General features: G+C 38.2%; 1 protein-coding gene and 1 pseudogene across 2 annotated transcripts in view; one reads left to right on the top strand and one right to left on the bottom strand.

Moving 5' to 3' along the window:
* The window catches only part of EIF2B3 (eukaryotic translation initiation factor 2B subunit gamma), a 127619-nt gene that overhangs the window by 70160 nt on the left and 39296 nt on the right, over positions 1–18163 (bottom strand). For both annotated transcript variants that reach the window (XM_028123486.2, XM_028123487.2), the window contains exons 4-5: positions 17006–17165; positions 3883–3994 (exon numbers count right to left, since the gene is read on the bottom strand). In XM_028123486.2, the coding sequence (XP_027979287.1) occupies positions 3883–3994; positions 17006–17165 (272 nt within the window). The remainder of the gene's footprint in view (positions 1–3882; positions 3995–17005; positions 17166–18163) is intronic.
* LOC148164532 (small ribosomal subunit protein uS14 pseudogene) lies at positions 6895–7068 on the top strand (annotated as a pseudogene).

The following is an 18163-nucleotide window of genomic DNA, read 5'->3' as shown; positions in this document are numbered from 1 at the left end:
CTCTATGTCATTAATTTGATTTTCAGTGGTATCTGTTGTGTTCTTTGCTATTTTAATTGGTGAGTTGTTTTATAGTTGTATAGCTGTAGAGTATAGGAAATGATAATCATTGAATTATACTTTTTTCAGGATACATTGTCTTTTGTAGAACATTTTTCTTGCTTTCATTTTGTTTGCTGTTATGTTTGTATAGTTGATATACTGATTATTTTGGTCTTGTCCATTCTTGTTTTATTTGTTTTGATATGATATGGATGAGTTCTTACCTCTCATCCTCCTGTATCTGAGACCAACTATTATGTGAATGGTGGTTATTTTTTCCTTTTTGTTTATACTGAAGTATAGTTGATACATAATGTTACATTAGTTTCATGTGTGCAACACTGTGATTTGACACCTTATGTTATGCTGACCACAAGTGTAGCTACCATCTGTCCCCAAACAATGCTATTATAATACCATTGACTATATTCCCTGTGTTGAACCTTTCATTCCTGTGACTTATTCATCCCCCATAACTGGAGGCCTGTACCTTCTACTCTTCTTTACCTCTTTTTGCCCACCCCCACTTCCCTCCCCTCTGGCTACCACCAGTTTGTTCTCTTTATTTATGGGTCTGTTTCTACTTATTTTTTTTAATTTTCTTTTTTTAAAAAAGATTTTATTTTATTTATGAGAGAGCACGAGCAAGGAGGAGAGGCAGAGGGAGAGGGAGAAGCAGACTCCCCACTGAGCAGGGAGCCCGCCTGGGATCATGACCTGAGCTGAAGGCAGATGCCAACCGAATGAGCCACACAGCTGCCCCACCACATCTTCTTTATCCATTCATCTACCAATGGACACAGGCTGCTTCCATATCTACTGTAAATCATGCTGCAATAAACATAAATGCACATATCTTTTCAAACTACTGTTTTTGTCTTCTTTGGGCAAATGCACAGTAGTGCTGGTTATTTTGTATTCTGTTACTTTTCTGTGGCTTCAGGGAATGATGTGAGTCAGAGGGATAGAGGGAACAAAGGGAACACAGCTAAGGTACTGCAGAATCTTTGTTAAAATATTTTTCTTTCCTGAGATTCTGTTAAATATTCTGTTTCATTCCACATAATTAAGGGGTATAGTCTGTTCCTACAGAGGAATACTTTCCAGCTTTATATCACTTCACCTATTCATTTTTAGGCTCGATCTTTTTTTTTTTTTTTTAAGATTTTATTTTATTTATTTGAGAGAGAGAGAGCACAAGGGAGGGTAGGGTCAGAGGGAGAAGCAGACTCCCTGCCGAGCAGGGAGCCCCATGTGGGACTCGATCCCGGGACTCCAGGATCATGACCTGAGCCGAAGGCAGTCGCTTAACCAACTGAGCCGCCCAGGGGCCCTAGGCTTGATCTTTTGTTTCTGTTAAAGAGTCAGCCTCATTGTTCATTTTCCCTGCTTCATCATTTACTTGAAAGTAGCTGTTCCCACTGCTTCTCAGTCAGAATAAGATAGAAGTAGAGATATGTGCTCAGTTTGCTTCTTTCCAGCTTTGGAGCTATTAGTGAGAATTTGCAGATTTCATTAATACATCATTATGGCTTCTGGGGAGTGGTGATGGGGTGGAGTTGGGAGCCTACCTTTATTCCTTTCTTTTTCTTTCTTTCTTTCTTCTTCTTCTTCTTCTTCTTTTTTTTGAAGATTTTATTTGTTTATTTGAGAGAGAGAGAGTATGAGCAGGGGGAGGTGCAGAGGAAGAAGCAGGGAGCCCTATCTAGGATCCTGGGATCATAACCTGAGCCAAAGGCCTGATGCTTAACTGACCAAGCCACCGAGGTGCCCCTATTCCTTTCTGTTTCTCATCAGAATCCTGTTTCTTTCCTTGACCACCAGTTTTTAAGCTTTATTATATTTAATTATCTTACTTGGCCATTACTGAAATTTCTGCCAGTTTTATTTATTTATTAAAAAGATTTTATTTATTTATTTGTCAGAGAGAGAGAGGGGGAGAGAGCGTGCGTGCATGTGCACAAGCAGGAGGGGCAGCAGGCAGAGGGAGAAGCAGGCTCCCCATTGAGCAAGGAGTCCAGTGTGGGACTCAATCCCAGGACCACGGGATCATGACCTGAGCTGAAGGCAGACACTTAACCGACTAAGCCACCCAGGCATCCCTTTCTGCCAGTTTTATATTCATTTAGTTTTTCACATTTAATTAGGAATTAGTAGTAGGAACTTTGTGATCTAATCTGAAACAACCAATTTAATCTGGAAGTGATATTATGCATGTATTTTTCAAGCATTGTTTATTTGTTTAGAAACATAAATAATAATGTCTACTATTTTCTGACCACTTATTATGAAACAGGTGTTGGGCTGTTTTACATACATTTATTCCCCATGGCAGCCCTATCATTATCAAACCCATTTTTATTGATGAGACAGCAAAGGCTCTAATATCAAACTCTAATCCATTGGGGTAACTGGGTTACCTAAAGCTAGAATTTAATTTCATTTTCATTAAAATATATACTTTGAAATATGTCTCCTACCTCTGTTGTGCTAGATAGCAAAACATTAAATAAGACACTTTCTTTTCCCAATTTACTCCTTTCACATTTGTTTCATCCAGGCTCCAAACATGTTTTTTTTGTTTTGTTTTGTTTTATAAGCAGCAAAAATGGGTTTAATCAAGAATAACAGAGAATTGTAATCTGGGACAAGCAAGCTATGGCAAAACCACAGACAAGTACAATCCAGGCTCCAAACAGTTTTTAAACTTTCCTATGTACTGGTATCAGAGAGTAAAGCTCTGAGTATGTGGCCTCTGATGAAAAAGTCCATGCTGGGCAAGCACTCAATTAATGCTGATTAAAGAAGATGTGACTGAGTTGCTTATTTGTAGCCACTAGGATGGCTACTATCAAAAAAACAGAAAATAACAAGTGTTGACAAGGATGTAGAAAAATTGGAACCTTTGTGCACTATTGGTGCAATTGTAAAATGGCACAGTCACTATGGGAAACAGTATAGAGGTTTCTCCAAAAATTAAAAATAGAACTGTCATAGAATCCAGCAATCCTACTTCTGGGTGTATATCCAGAAGAATTCAAAGCAGAATCTCAAAGGGATATGTGCACACCTATGTTCACTGCAGCATTATTCACAATAGCCAAGAGGTGGAAGCAACCCAAATGTCTGCTGACAGATGAATACATTTAAAAAAATGTGGCCCCCACAATGGAATATTATGTAGTCTTAAAAAGGAAGGAAATTCTGACACATGCTACAACATGGACGAACCCTGAGGATATTATACTAAGTGAAATAAGCCAGTCAACAAAGGCCAAATACTGCATAATTCCACTTATCTGAGGTATCTAAAGTAGTCAAATTCATAGAAACAGAAAGTCAAATGGTGGTAACCAGGAGCTGGGGACAGGAAAAAGAGAAGAGTTGTTGTTTAACAGATGCAAAACTTCAGTTCTGCCAAATGGAAAAGTTCTGGGGATCTGTTTCACAACAATGTGAATATGTTTAACACTAGTAAACTGTACACTCAGAACTGGTTAAGATGGTAAATTTTATGTTGTGTGCTTACCACCATTAAAAAAAAGAAAAGGAAGTTCTAGAACACTGTTAGAAAGACAGCCCTGTTCCCTCTTCTCACAGCTGCTTTGCCCTGCTGCTATGCAGGATTTGACTCTACCTTGGCAAGAAAAGACACAGGGAAAAGCTAAGCTTGTGCCGTGAAGAAAAGCCTTCATCCCGTCTCATGGGAAAACAGTCACATACTTTTGTCAATTTCACACAGTATAATCTAGTTTTCATTCCCCCTTTCCCATCCACTGGGTGGTTTTATTTTGTTTTAAGACAAGGAGAATTGCCAGAAAGAAAAACCCTAGGGCTTACTTCTGCAGGATGGATCCCTTAATGACCAGCTCTTCATCCAAGTCCGCTTCATTAGCCATGAAGAGCAGCCTCTTTCCTGTGCTGTCCACTCCAATGAAGTCACGCTGCTCCACTGAATCATACAAGAGAAGGGAAATCAAACAAAGCCATTTGCCCCTGCTTGCATGACTAAGTCAGGGAGACAGGGCACCTGCTCACCATTCTCTTGGAACTAAATACAGGATTGTCACATAGCATACACTTACCACAATGTTTAAAACATGGGTAGTCAAAATGTTTTTGTATTGTTCTAAAGGATATTATTAGGTTAACTGGTGAAGTCTGAATAAGATCTGTAGATTAAAGTATTGTAGCAGTGTAATTTCCTGTTTTAACAGACTGTCCTTTATTGGGTGGCAGTGAGAGGTGGGGTGCAGGACACACACTGATGTAGTTAAAGGTAAAGGGAATCATATCTGCAACTTATTCTCAAATAGCTGAGAAATATAATAATAGGATATGTAATATATTGTGTATACATATTATACAAGAGAATGGTAGAACAAACATTAACATTTGGGGAATCTGGGTAAAGGATATATAAGTTCTCTACTAGTCTTGTAATCACTCTATAAATGTGAAATTACCTCAAAAACTAAGAGTTAAGGAGGTGGTAGATATGTTAATTAGTTTGTGGTAATCATTTCACAATCACATCTACATATATCAAAACATCATTGTACACTTTAAATATATATAATTTTTATTTGTCAAATATAAGTAAATAAAAATTAAAAATAAAAAGCCGAATAAGTGGATGATCCATAAACTCATTACATGGCAGAGAAGGAAAGTATAACAAGGAATTCTTTCTCTGCAAATAATACCCTAGCTTTGCTCACTATGGAAATGGGAATAACATTAAATAAAAACATGTACATTAATCAACATTAACTATATGTCTATTATGCATTAGATTTTATGCTGTATAAGAGAGCACTGAAAGAAAACAAGATGCACATTTACTAATGTGGAGAGTTCTCTGGTAGATGGTGATGTTACAGGCTGTCATATTATTGCTGTTTTCTGTGTTATATTTCTTTCTGCCAACCAGATTATAAATTCTTCAAAGGCAGGCTTATAATTCCTTTATATCTCTTGTAACATCTAGTACAGTGTCTGGCACTTAATAAAAACTCCTACTAACATCTGTACAGTATCTATCTATAGCTTACAAAAGCATGTTCACATAGAGGCAGCATAGCATCATGATACAGAAGAGGGCCTCTGAGGCCTAACCACCTGGGTATAAATCCCACCTACTAGCTGTATGTCTTTGAGCAAGTTACTTTTCTATTCCTCATTTTCATCTGCAAAATGGGTATCATAATAGTGCCCACCTCACCCAGGCTTGTTATGAGGACTAAATTCGTTAATATCTGTAAAGCTCTTATAATGGTATAAGAGCTTAACTCAAACATTAAATGTTTACGTTTAAAAAATTAAACAAAATACATGCTCTCATTTGATCCTCACAACAATCAAATAAAGGATTTAATATCTCTTTGAAAAAGAGAAAAAAAAAAGTTGAGCTCTAGAACAATAATATTTCTTTTTTCTTCCTTTCTTTTCTTAAGCAGGCTCCACACCCAGTGTGGAGCCCAACACGGGGCTTGAACTCATGACCCTGAGATCAAGACCTGCGCTGAGATCAAGAGTCTGACGCTTAACCAACCAACAAAATATTTCTAAAGATGAATTTTTCTGCCTCCTACTGACAGACAACAGCTACTACATAACTGAACATGTTTCACTGTTGGCTGAAGCTGTCTATATACTTAGAACCAAATGTATTACTCAAGTGTATAATGTGTTTAGCCCAGGTGCTTGAAAGCATTCTTTCCTTCAGATGGTTTCTGGTCATCTATTCACATGCAGTATCTGAATCTAAATAGGGAAAAACTATCATAAAAAGTTATATGTTGGGGCACTCGGCTGGCTCAGAAGAGTATGTGACTCTTGATCTCATGGTCATGAATTTGAGCCCCACACTAGATGTAGAGATTACTTAAATAAATAAACTTAAAAAAAAAGTTATATGTTGTTTCTTTTCAATAACCGAAATTAGTGAACTCTAAAGAAGGAAGCGTAAATAATGCCAATTTGAAGGTAAGTTTTACAGGAAATTTCAGTTGAAGCAAATTTTGCAGAGAATTTCAAATGCCACACAGTAGATATGACATATATCAATTCATCCATTACAAGGAAACTTGAGAATGTAACAGTCTGCAACAGTCTGATTATGAGCCAATATTTTAAAAAGAAACACATAGATGTTATTTTTGGATATAATTTGGAGTGCTTACTCTATCCAAGTCCTTCAGCCCACAAAACCTTGAATTACTGAATGTCCTGGGAGCAGTGATTTCCAAGTCCAATGTTCAGCTATGCACTCTTTACTCACATTCCTCCCTTAGGGTCCCCTCCTTGAATTTGCTTCCTTGTAGCTACCATAGTAACTAGGACCTCAGAATATGCTACAAATTATAGGAACTTGGGAAAGGTTTCTTTCTGTTCTAACAAAGTAAATTCTACTTTGGGAGCAGAGCAGGTAACATCAGAATGTCTACCCTAAGAAGACTACACAAATGAGATTAAGAAAACAGAACTATGAATTTCCATTAAAAAAAAATTCTGTCAACTACTCATTTTTTTTCTAGTTGATTTTTACTAGTCTGACTGACCCTTCTGTCTCCTCTATAGTCATTTACTTATCCATTCATTCATTCAACTAATAAATATACTTGTGCACCTCCCCTATGATAGGTATTATGTTTATAGTAGGGAATTTCAACTCATTTTATAAGGCTAGCATGATCCTGATGCCAAGACCATACAAAAATATTATGAGAAAGGAAAATTACAGGTATATTCATTTATTATATAAGTACAAGGATCCTAAATAAAATATTAGCAAATCAAAACTAAAAATGTATATAGTAGCCCTTTTGCCTCGTTGCAGCTGAGAGAGCAAGATGGGTCACCAGCAGCTCTACTGGAGCCATTTGAGGAAATTTGGTCAGGGTTCTTGTTCTCGCCATGGCTGCTCAAACCAACATGGTCTGATCCTGAAATTTGGTCTCACTATATGCTGCCAGTGTTTTCTGTCAGTGCGCAAAGGATATAGGCTTCATTAAGTTGGGTTAAGTGAACTTCCTTGAATGGGTCATTCATTCTTAAATGTAGATATCCAAGGTACCTCCCTTAATGCCAACTCATTGTTAACTGTAGATAGCCAAGATACCTCCCTTAATGCCAACTCATTGTTAACTGTAGATAGTCAAGATACCTCCCTTAATGCCAACTCATTGTACATAAAATAAAAATACTTCAATTATGGAAAAAAAAGTATATACTAGATTTAAAAGGGTTACAAATTTGTTGTAAATGGTATAGCTACTATATAAAATAGTACGGCAGTTCATCAAAAAATTAAAAATAGAATTACCACATGATTCAGCAATTCCACTTCTGGATATACCACCCTAAAGAATTAGAGGCAGGGTTTCACAGAGATATGTGTACACCCCTGTTCATAAAAGCATTATTCACAATAGCTAAAATGTGAAAACAACCCAAGTGTCCACTGATGGAGTAATGGATAAGCAAAATGCAATATATACATACAAGAAAATATTATTCAGCCTTAAAAATGAAGGAAATTCTGCAATATGCTAAACACAGATGAACCTTATACTATTAATACCACATTATACTATGTGAAATAAGCCAGTGACAAAAAGACAAATACTGTATGATTCCACTTATATATGGTACTTAAAGTAGTCAAAATCATAGAGACAGAAAGTATCATGCTGGTTTTCGGGGGCTATGGGGAGGGGAAATGGGGAGTTATTGAGTTCCAGTTTCACAAGATGAAAAGAGTTATGGAGATGGATGGTGGTGATGGTTGCACAACATTATAAATGTATTTAACAGCATTGAACTGTACACTTAAAAAAAGATGGTAAATTTTACGTGTATTTTATTACCATAAAAAAAAATTGAAGGAAAAAAAAGTGCTCATGGGAGGAAGAGAAAAAAGAGGTAAGGTCTAGTTCCCCATCCTTTATATCCAGGCTGGCCTAGCAACTAGCTTTAAAGAATGCAATGAAAAGGGCGCCTGGGTGGCTCAGTTGGTTAAGCGACTGCCTTCGGCTCAGGTCATGATCCTGGAGTCCCGGGATCGAATCCCACATTGGGCTCCCTGCTGAGCAGGGAGTCTGCTTCTTCCTCTGAACCTCTTCCCTCTCATGCTCTCTATCTCTCATTCTCTCTCTCTCAAATAAATAAAATCTTAAAAAAAAAAAATGCAATGAAAGTGATACAGTCCGAGTTCCAAGCTTAGCTTCAAGAGACCTTGTTTGTAGTTTCTTCTCTTACTCTTTTAGAACCTGCTGCTGTCATGTGAACAAGATTGGGCTTCCAGTATGTTAACAGACTAGATGGAAAGAGAAGCTCAACTATCACAGCTGAGGCCCTAGACATATTCATGAGCCCAACTGTGGTAGGTATTCTCTAAGAATGATGATTGCCTCTTGGTAGTCACACCCTTCTGTAGCCCCTCCCACTGAATATGGGCTGGCCTAGCAACTTGCTTCTAACCAAAAGAATGTGGCAAAAGTGATTAGATACTACTTTTGTGATTCAGTCACATAACTTTGTAATTTCTGTCTTGCTAGAAGATTCTTTCCCTTGCTGGCTTTGGTGAAGCAAGTTGTTCTGTTGAAGAGGCCCAAATGATAAAGAAATGAGGGCTGTCTCTGGCCAACAGCCAGTTAGAAACTGAGGCTCTCAGTCCAACAGTCCTTAGGGAACTGAATTTCTGTCAATAAACAAGTGAGCTTAGAAGCAAATCCTTTCCTAGCTGAGCCTTCAGATGAGACCTCAACCCTGGATGACACCTTGATTTCAGCCTTGTAAAAGATTCTGAATCAGAGGGCCCAACTAAGTAATGCCTGGAGTCCTGACCCACGGTACTGTTTTAAGATGTTAAGTTTATGGTAATTTGTTTACACAACAATGATTTATACACTGGCAGCAACAGATAACATACACTAGCTGATAATCACTTGAACAGAAATGAGCCAACTCAGTTACAACAGGCCAAACTGCCAACCTAAAGAATCATGAACAAGCAGAAGCTTACACACGTCATGCTATTTTTTTTTTTTTGCAGGTTTTAACTTTACATTTCTAAAAATGCAATTTATTTTATTTTTTAAAAGATTTTATTTATTTATTTGAGAGAGAGAGAGAGAGAGAGAGCACACAAGCAGGGGGAGGGGCAAGGGGAGAAACAGGCTCGATCCTGGGACCCGGGATCATGACCTGAGCCGAAGGCAAATGTTTAACCAACTGAGTTACCCAGGTACCCCTAAAAAATTCAATTTATTTAAACTAAAACAAAATAAAACAAAAGCAGTTCACCCATTTCTCCCATCCCCCACTCCCTATCTCTGGAAACCACCAATCTATTCTCTGTATCTATGAGCTTAGTTTTTTTTTTTTTTTAAGATTTTATTTATTTATTTGTCAGAGAGAGAGAGAGAGAGTACAAGCAGGGAGAGAAGCAGGCTCCCTGCTGAGCAGGGAGCCAGATGTGGGACTCGATCCCAGGACCCTGGGATCATGACCTGAGCCGAAGGCAGACGCTTAACCAACTGAGACACCCAGGCATCCCAGTTTGATTTTTTTTAAAGGTTTTTTTTTTATTTTTAAGATTTTATTTATTTGTCAGAGAGAGAGAGCACACAAACAGGGGGAGCAGTAGGCAGGGGGAGCAGCAGGCAGAGGGAGAAGCAGGCTCCCTGCTGAGCAAGGAGCCTGATGCGGAACTCGATCCTAGGACACTGGGATCATGACTTGAGCCGAAGGCAGATGCTTAACTAACTGAGCCGCCTAGGTGTCCATCTATGAGCTTAGTTTAAATTTTATTTATTTATTTATTTATTTTTATTTTATTTTATTAAGATTTTATTTATTTATTTGACAGAGAGAGACACAGAGGGAGGGAACACAAGCAGGGGGAGTGGGAGAGGGAGAAGCAGGCTTCCCGCTGAGCAGGGAGCCCGATGCGGGGCTTGATCCCAGGACCCTGGGACCATGACCTGAGCCGAAGGCAGACGCTTGACAACTGAGCCACCCAGGCGCCCCCAGTTTTTTTTTTTGTTTAGATTGCACATGTAAAAGAGATCATATGGTATCTGTCTTTCTGTCTGACTTATTTCACTTAGCATAGTATCCTTGAGGTCCATCCATGTTGTTGCAAATGGCAAGATTTCATTCTTTTTTATGGCTGAATAGTATTCCATTGTGTACAGATAACACAATTTCTTTATCCATTCATGTACTGAAGGACACTTAGGTTGTTTCCATATCTTGGCCACTATAAATAATGCTCCAAGGAACAAGGGGTTGCATATATCTTTCTGAATTAGTGTTTTCATTTTCTTTGGAGAAAAACTCAGAAGTGGAATTATTGGATCATATGGTAATTCTATTTTTAATTTTTTAAGGAACTTCCATACCATTTTCCAAAGTGGCTGCACCAATTTATATTCCCACCAACAGTACATCAGAGTTCCCTTTTCTACATAACTTCACCAACACTTGTTATTTCTAATCTTTTTGGTAATAGCCATTTTTTTTTTAAATGTAGCCTCCATGCTCAGCGTGGAGCCCAATATGGGGCTTGAACTCATCACTCTGAGATTTGAAACCTGAGTTGAGATCAAGAGTTAGACACTGGGGCGCCTGGGTGGCTCAGTCCCTTAAGCGTCTGCTTTTAGTTCAGGTCATGATGCCAGCGTCCTGGGATTGAGCCCCGTGTCGGGCTCCCTGCTCAGCGGGAAGTCTGCTTCTCCCTCTGGCCCTCCCCACTCTCTCGTGTTTTCTCTCTCTCACTCTCTCTCAAATAAATAAATAAAATCTTAAAAACAAAAAAAACCAAAAAACAGGAACAACAACAATTTGGGGAGGGGGGTGGAGATCACACTAGTAGAAGTTATTTTAAAGTTTGAGTTTGCTGGTGAGTTAAAAAGAAAAAAAGAGATTAGTTTGAGAAAATTTTCAGAACTGAGGACTTGACTTTTCAGATCGAAAGGCCCATTAGCATCCAACACAGGGGATGATATTAGACTGTACCAAAGACAATCAGTGTGAAATTTTATAACTTTGGAAAGAGAGAGATCCTAGAAGCTTCCCAAAAGGGGGGGGAAAGTTTTCATGCAGAGAATGAAGAATCAGAATGGCGTTAGACTTAATAGAAAAGCTAGAAGACAGTGAGATAATACCTTCAGCATTTTGAGGGGTTATGACTTCCTTTTTTTTTAAAAAAAGATTTTATTTATTTATTTGAGAGAGAGAGAGAGAGCGAGTGAGAGAGAAAACACGAGTTGGGGGAGAGGCAGAGGGAGAAGCAGATTCCCCGCTGAGCAGGGAGCCTGGTGCGTAGCTCAATCCCTGGACTCCAGGATCATGACCTGAGCAGAAGGCAGACACTTAACCGATTAAACCACCCAGGTGCCCCAAAGGGACATAATTTCCAACAAAAGATTATACCTAGCCAAAATATCAAACAACCGTTGGGACAGAATAAAGACATGCAAAAGCTCAAAAAAATTTATTTTTCATGAACACCATCTCAGAAGGCTACCAGAGGATATGTTCCAGAAAAAAGTGAGTATAAACTAAGAGGAAAATTATGAGAGTGAAGGGTGAATCTAAAATGACAGTTCTACAGAATAGCGACTAATTCAGAAAAGTTCTAGGAGAGATATCTTCAAGAGTTTGAAACTGAGAGAACACTTAAAGTGTTGGAAAGTAATGAGAAGAAATTCACACAAGTGGGGCTAAGGTTGAATTAGTAATAAATACATAGAAAATGAAATACTAAGCAAATGAAAAAACAAGACAATTTTTAGGAAAATAAAAAAGAGAAAAGTAATCATATACAAGGTTTAGCTGTGAATATCATTTATTTTAATTTTTTTAAAAGATTTTATTTATTTGAGGGAGAAAGAGAGAGGGAGCACAAGCGGTGGGGAGGAACAAGGGAGAGGGAAAAGTAAGCTCTCCACTGAGCAGGTAGCCCAATACGAGGTTCGATCCCAGGGCCCTAGGATCATGACCTGAGCCAAAGGCAGACGCTTAGCCAACTGAGCCACCCAGCCGCCTCTTGTGGATAACATTTAAACAGTTACAGTAATGTAAACATTAAATATTCGTTAATAAACACTGCAATAAATGGGGAAACTGGGAGTTTGCATGTATGTGGTGGGGGTAGAGGATGTGGTAAAACAGAACTAAATCTTTAAGTTCTATAGTAGGAAGTAAATAATTCCTAAAACTAAAAATACCAAGACATAGCAAACAAAAGCATGTCCTTTGGAGATGTGAAGTTAAATGTGAAAAAAAATTAGCTAAATAGGTTGAAAGTGGTTGCCTCTGAGTAAGGTGAGGATAGACATGGTGAAGGACTGCTACTTATTATAATGTACCCTGGATAATTCCATTCTTTAAATTATGAACATATAAAACTTTGATGAAAATAAAAACTAAATTCAAAAAAGAAAGAAAAAGAAAGCTCAGGCTATGGAGTCAGAAATCATAGGTTCAAGTTCAGGTTCTACCACTTACCAATGATTTGATACTGAGCAACTATCTACAAAATGCCAGTAGGCCATAAATGGATATAAAACTTGATAAATAACAAAACTACCTAGCCCCACTCACTAGATTTTATTTCATAGTTATTAAATTTTTTTTTAGTTTCATGTTTTTATTTACATTCCAGTTAGTGGGGCACCTGGGTGGCTCAGTCAGTTAAGCGTCTGTCTTTGGCTCAGGTCATGACCTCTGGGTCCTGGGATCAGCCTGTGCAGGCCTTCCTGCTCAGCAGAGAGTCTGCTTCTCCCTCTCCCTCTGCCTCCTCCCCCCTGCTCATGCTCTCTGTCTCTCTTTCAAATAAATAAATAAAATCTTTAAAGAAAAAAATAAATTCCAGTTAGTTAACATATAGCGTAAGATTAGTTTCAGTCCATTTACTGGGTTTTAGTTTGAGAGCAAATCTAGATTATCTTTGTTTCCCATATAAGGCTTAGCATAAACTTTATCTATAGTATGTTTTAAATTCAATGACTACATCAAAATTTAATGCATTTGTAAGTCAGGGATCTGATCTCATACCAACCACCCTGTCTGCATATCAGTAAATTGTTGACCTCCTTCTTTTTAAATATTGTGCCTTTAAATATATTAACCCGTAATTAGAACATTAAATTGCTCCCTGTATTTTGCATGTGCTCCTATTATTGTACTTCTCACACTGTGACTTATAAATTCTAGGATATTTGAATCTACTTCTATAAGCTATTTCCTCAATCACAAGAATTTTGGTTTTGAGTATGCTGGGATTTCAAGTCACTTCTGTTAAATATAATTAGGAAAAAGGGGGGGATGGTTGGAGATTGAGAAAAGAGATAAAACAGAAACCCAAGCAGGAGAAAATTTCTTGCTATACAGCTTTGAGAAATAAAGAAAGCTGAAGCAAAAGAAATATAGGCTCAGAATGCCTCCCTGTTAGTGCACAGGGAACTAAGCTGATTGAGAGGTGACAGCTAAGTGACAGCTTTCACTTGTGTGATTCTGAAGCACACTGATATTTACTGAATCGAGCCTGGACCAAGGCTATATAACTCTAAGAACTGGAGAGGAGTTTGAGAACTGGATGAGCTAAATAAAAGTTGAATCTACTTTCTCTTACCTGGGTGGGGGATAGTAAGAGCTGCCTTTATAGGCCAGCTCCTCAACCATTCAATAATATGTACTGACTTCTTACCATGGGCCATAACTGTACCAAATGCTGGGGATAAAATGAACAAAACAGAATATGATGATCCCAGCTCTCAAAGAGCTTATGGTCGAGGAGAGGAGAGAATAAATAAGAGAGCAGTGCCGCCATATGTAGGCAAATAAGGGGGTATAATTGCATATTAGAGGGTCAAGGAAGGCCCTTCTCAGAAAAGAACTTGGAAGACTGAGCTAAATTTATAGAGCACATGTGTTGTGGGAAGAGGGGATAGAGAGCATTTTGGGCAGAGAACAACATGTATAAAAGCCTGGAGCAGGGAAAAAACAACAAACAAACAATAGTCCAAAAAATCGAAACATGAATTTTTTCCTGCTCTCCTCAGAATCTATATCTACAAATCTTCTGAGACGAAAGTAGCAAGAGGGGGAAAGATGGCTCCTGAAACATCTCGCCAATAGCCATTCTCCTATAAGTCCGTAAGAACACCACTGGGAAACTTGAGGACACAGGAGACCAGCTCTATTAAACAAAATCTGGGAAAGAGGGGACTGCTGGTTGTTCTGGCACATAATAGCAGCCAACAGGCAGACCAAATATACAGTCTGAGAAATTTAGGATTCTTAAAGAAAAAAAAAAAGCTTATCATTGAAATGCATAGCATTCCATGGGAGGAACTTAAAACTCAGTTATCTGGTGGCGCCTGGGTGGCTCAGTCGGTTAAGTGTCAGAGTCTTGATTTCGGCTCAGGTCATGATCTCAGGGTTGTGAGATCAAGCCCCACATCAGGCTCCATGCTGGGCCCAGAGCCTGCTTAAGATTCTCTCTCTCTCTTTCTCCCTCTCCTCCCCCTCTGCCCACTCCCCCACCCCGCTCTCTCTCTTAAAAAAACAAAAACAACCCCCCCCTTAGTTATCTAGGTGAAACTTAGCCTTCAAATATAACAAAATACAGATATTGAGAAATTCAAAATTTCATGTTAAGAATGGAAAATCTTGGGGCGCCTGGGTGGCTCAGTTGGTTAAGCGACTGCCTTCGGCTCAGGTCATGATCCTGGAGTCCCAGGATCGAGTCCCGCGTCGGGCTCCCTGCTCAGCAGGGAGTCTGCTTCTCCCTCTGACCCTCTTCCCTCTCGTGCTATCTCTCATTCTCTCTCTCTCAAATAAATAAATAAAATCTTTAAAAAAAAAAAGAATGGAAAATCTTTCTATAACACAAATCTGATCATGACATTCTCTTGTTTAAAATTCCTCAACAACTCCCCACCCTTTTGAGGATAAAGTTCAAACTCTTTAGTCTGATCCCTGTATCCTCTCTAGTCCCATTTCCTGCTTCCCTGTCCTCCATACTCACACTCCAGCTCAACAACAGGTTACCTGTATACATCATGTGTTTTCAAAGAGAGACAAGCCAGCTTATATGAACTTTCACTGGCCAAGGTGTGACAGTTTAAGCATCAAAACAGTTTTAAATGGATGGGTAGACAGATAATACTTACAGCTAATATAAAATTGTGAGAAGCTATGCATTTATAATGATACTTAAGAGGTAAAAGCTAATATGAAATATACTAAAAAAATCCTAATACCAAGGAGAGTAACTCTAATAGGGTATTTGATTTCTTTCTTTCTTTTTTTAAAATATTTTATTTATTTATTCATGAAAGTCAGAGAGAGAGAGAGAGAGAGAGAGAGAGAGAGAGGCAGAGGCAGAGGGAGAAGCAGGCTCCCCGCCTAGCAGGGAGCCTGATGTGGGACTCGATCCTAGGACCCTGGGATCATGACCTGAGCCAAAGGCAGACACTTAACCATCTGAGCCACCCAGGAGCCCCGGGTATTTGATTTTTTTATTGTTTTAAGTAGAGGAGTATGAAAAAAAGAAACAAATTCATATTTATAAAATATACACCTGTTTATAAGGTAGGAAAGACTGAATACAGGGAATTGTGAATAAGCAAACCAGACTTTGCAAAAGTAGAAACTACATCAAGAACAAAAGGATTGATCAACATGAGGATCATAGATAGTGATAAGGTAGAAAGAGGACCCAACAATTAATCCACACTGGTGATCACTTGAACACAAAAAGCAATTTAAAAAGTTTTAATGCTGGGGCGCCTGGGTGGCTCAGTCGTTAAGTGTCTGCCTTCGGCTCAGGTCATGATCCTGGGGTCCTGGGATCAAGCCAGGGAGCCTACTTCTCCCTCTCCCACTCCCCCTGCTTATGTTCCCTCTCTCTCTCTCTCTCTCTCTCTCTGTCAATTAAATAAATAAATAAAATCTTTAAAAAAAATAAAATGTTTTAATGCTATAATCCAAAATTATAAATTAACCAAATGCCCTAAGGAAAAAAGCTAAAAATATAAACTAGTTCACTCAAATCCTAGGAATGAAATGCTCTAGGTGCCTCTATTAAAACCGGTAAGATACTAATAAACCACACATAGCTTCTAATAATTGTAACAGACTACATCAATAAATAATAATGACAGGACAATGGGTTATATAATGTTGGCCAAGCAAAACCTAAAAAACACATCATTCCAGGGGGGAAAAATATATCATTCCAGGAAATACTAAAATCTATATAAAAGGTGTGATCTTACAAAGCTTTCTGGTCATTAGTTCAGTTATTAAAAGCAGCACAGTCATAGGATTGGTGCCTCAGGCTTGAACTACTCTGGGAAAAGCAATCAGGAACTATGCCTTAATCCAAAATCAACAACAGATCAATAACCAAAGTTCTATAATCTTGGTTGGACTAGAGTATTTCTCCTTTTCTTTTTGGTCTGACAAGATTACTATCACTCTCTGACAATTAAAACAAATAATAGCCTACTACTAGAATCCTGGGGAAATACCAAGATAAGTATGTTGTAATCCTAAGAAGAAAAAGCATGGTTAACAACTATCTGGTTTATTGGCTATTTAGGGTGACTGAAGCTTTCAAAAGAATCAACCATTCTACCCTTGTAATAGTCATTTTAATCGCTTAAAGGTTACCTAAAATTTGATCTTAAATTGCAAATAGTTCTGAGTGCTCCTCTTTGTATACAAAAGCATCTTGGACTTTATAGAGTCTAATCAATAGCTCTTAGTCTCTTCAAGTCAGGGACTGTGTCTTATTTGACTTTATGCCATCAACCCTTAGCACAGTGCCTGCAGTGCAGTCACTTCTCAGTAAATGTTTCTTAAGTGAAAGCATGAATAATAATAATAATAATAATTATTATTATTATAAAAACCCAACATACAAATAAATCAAACTCCTTACCTGGTTTTTTCCCCACCTTTTGACCTGGAACTTGTTCTAAGCCATCTTGGCCTCTTCTCATTAACATGGCAAGTGATGCATCATGAGCTCTGAACAGGTCCACAACTTCATGTAAGGCAACATCTGTTATCAGATCACAGCTCAGGACTAGTACATCTGTCTGTCAAATGGAGAAGGGGAAAGTCAATATCACAAAAGACAATGGATCACACAAATCATCACAGGATAAACTTACAATGGCTTGGCAGCACACACAAATTGGACACTTGCTTTCAAACCTTTTTTATAGCAGCAGAATAAGTAAAATAAATAGGGTTGTTCTAACTAAACTGCTGGGGGAGGTCTGGAATATCTACCTCCCCTTGTGTGTGCCTTATTGTTGCCCAAATTGAGGCACCACTCGAATCCTGGGCTCTAAGGAACAGAGTCTGAAAACTACCACATTGTCTATTTCCATGACTGTGGAACTAATGATCTTAATTGATACATCCCTTCACAGTTTGAAAAGTATTTTCACATAATCTGATGATTCCATATGGTTACAAAATCCTATAAAGCGGTCACTTTGCTACAGTACTAGAAAATAAAAGGATGAATATAATGCCCAACCCTCAGGAGACCAATCTAATTAGTAAACAATACTATACAATCTCAAGAATGTAAAAAGCACTCATTTAATTCTTATAACAACACCATGGAGTGGGATTGTTATTATTAACATTATTTTGTTCCCATTTTTATAGATAAGAAATATGAGACCTAACTACCACAGTGTATGGCACGTAATAGGCATTTAGTAACTATTTGATGAATGAATGAATAAATCAAGGAAGTAAAAAGAGATGTTTTCATGTGGTGGGTATTCTTTTTTTTTTTTAAAGGTATTTTGTTGATAATTTTATTTTAAAGATTTTAGTTATTTATTTGAGAGAGAGAGAATGAGAGACAGAGAGCATGAGAGGGAAGAGGGTCAGAGGGAGAAGCAGACTCCCCGCTGAGTGGGGAGCCCGATGCGGGACTCGATCCCAGGACTCCAGGATCATGACCTGAGCTGAAGGCAGTCGCCCAACCAACTGAGCCACCCAGGCGCCCATGTGGTGGTATTCTTAAAAAAAAATTTTTTTTATTAACATATTATGTATTATTTGTTTCAGTGGT

The sequence above is a fragment of the Eumetopias jubatus genome, unplaced genomic scaffold, assembly GCF_037043125.1.
Source record: "Eumetopias jubatus isolate StellerSeaLion01/CBP00866 unplaced genomic scaffold, mEumJub1_p1.0 scaffold_4, whole genome shotgun sequence".
NCBI classification, from domain to species: domain Eukaryota; kingdom Metazoa; phylum Chordata; class Mammalia; order Carnivora; family Otariidae; genus Eumetopias; species Eumetopias jubatus.
Note: the sequence above shows the minus strand (reverse complement) of the source record. Positions and strands in the feature narration are given on the sequence as shown.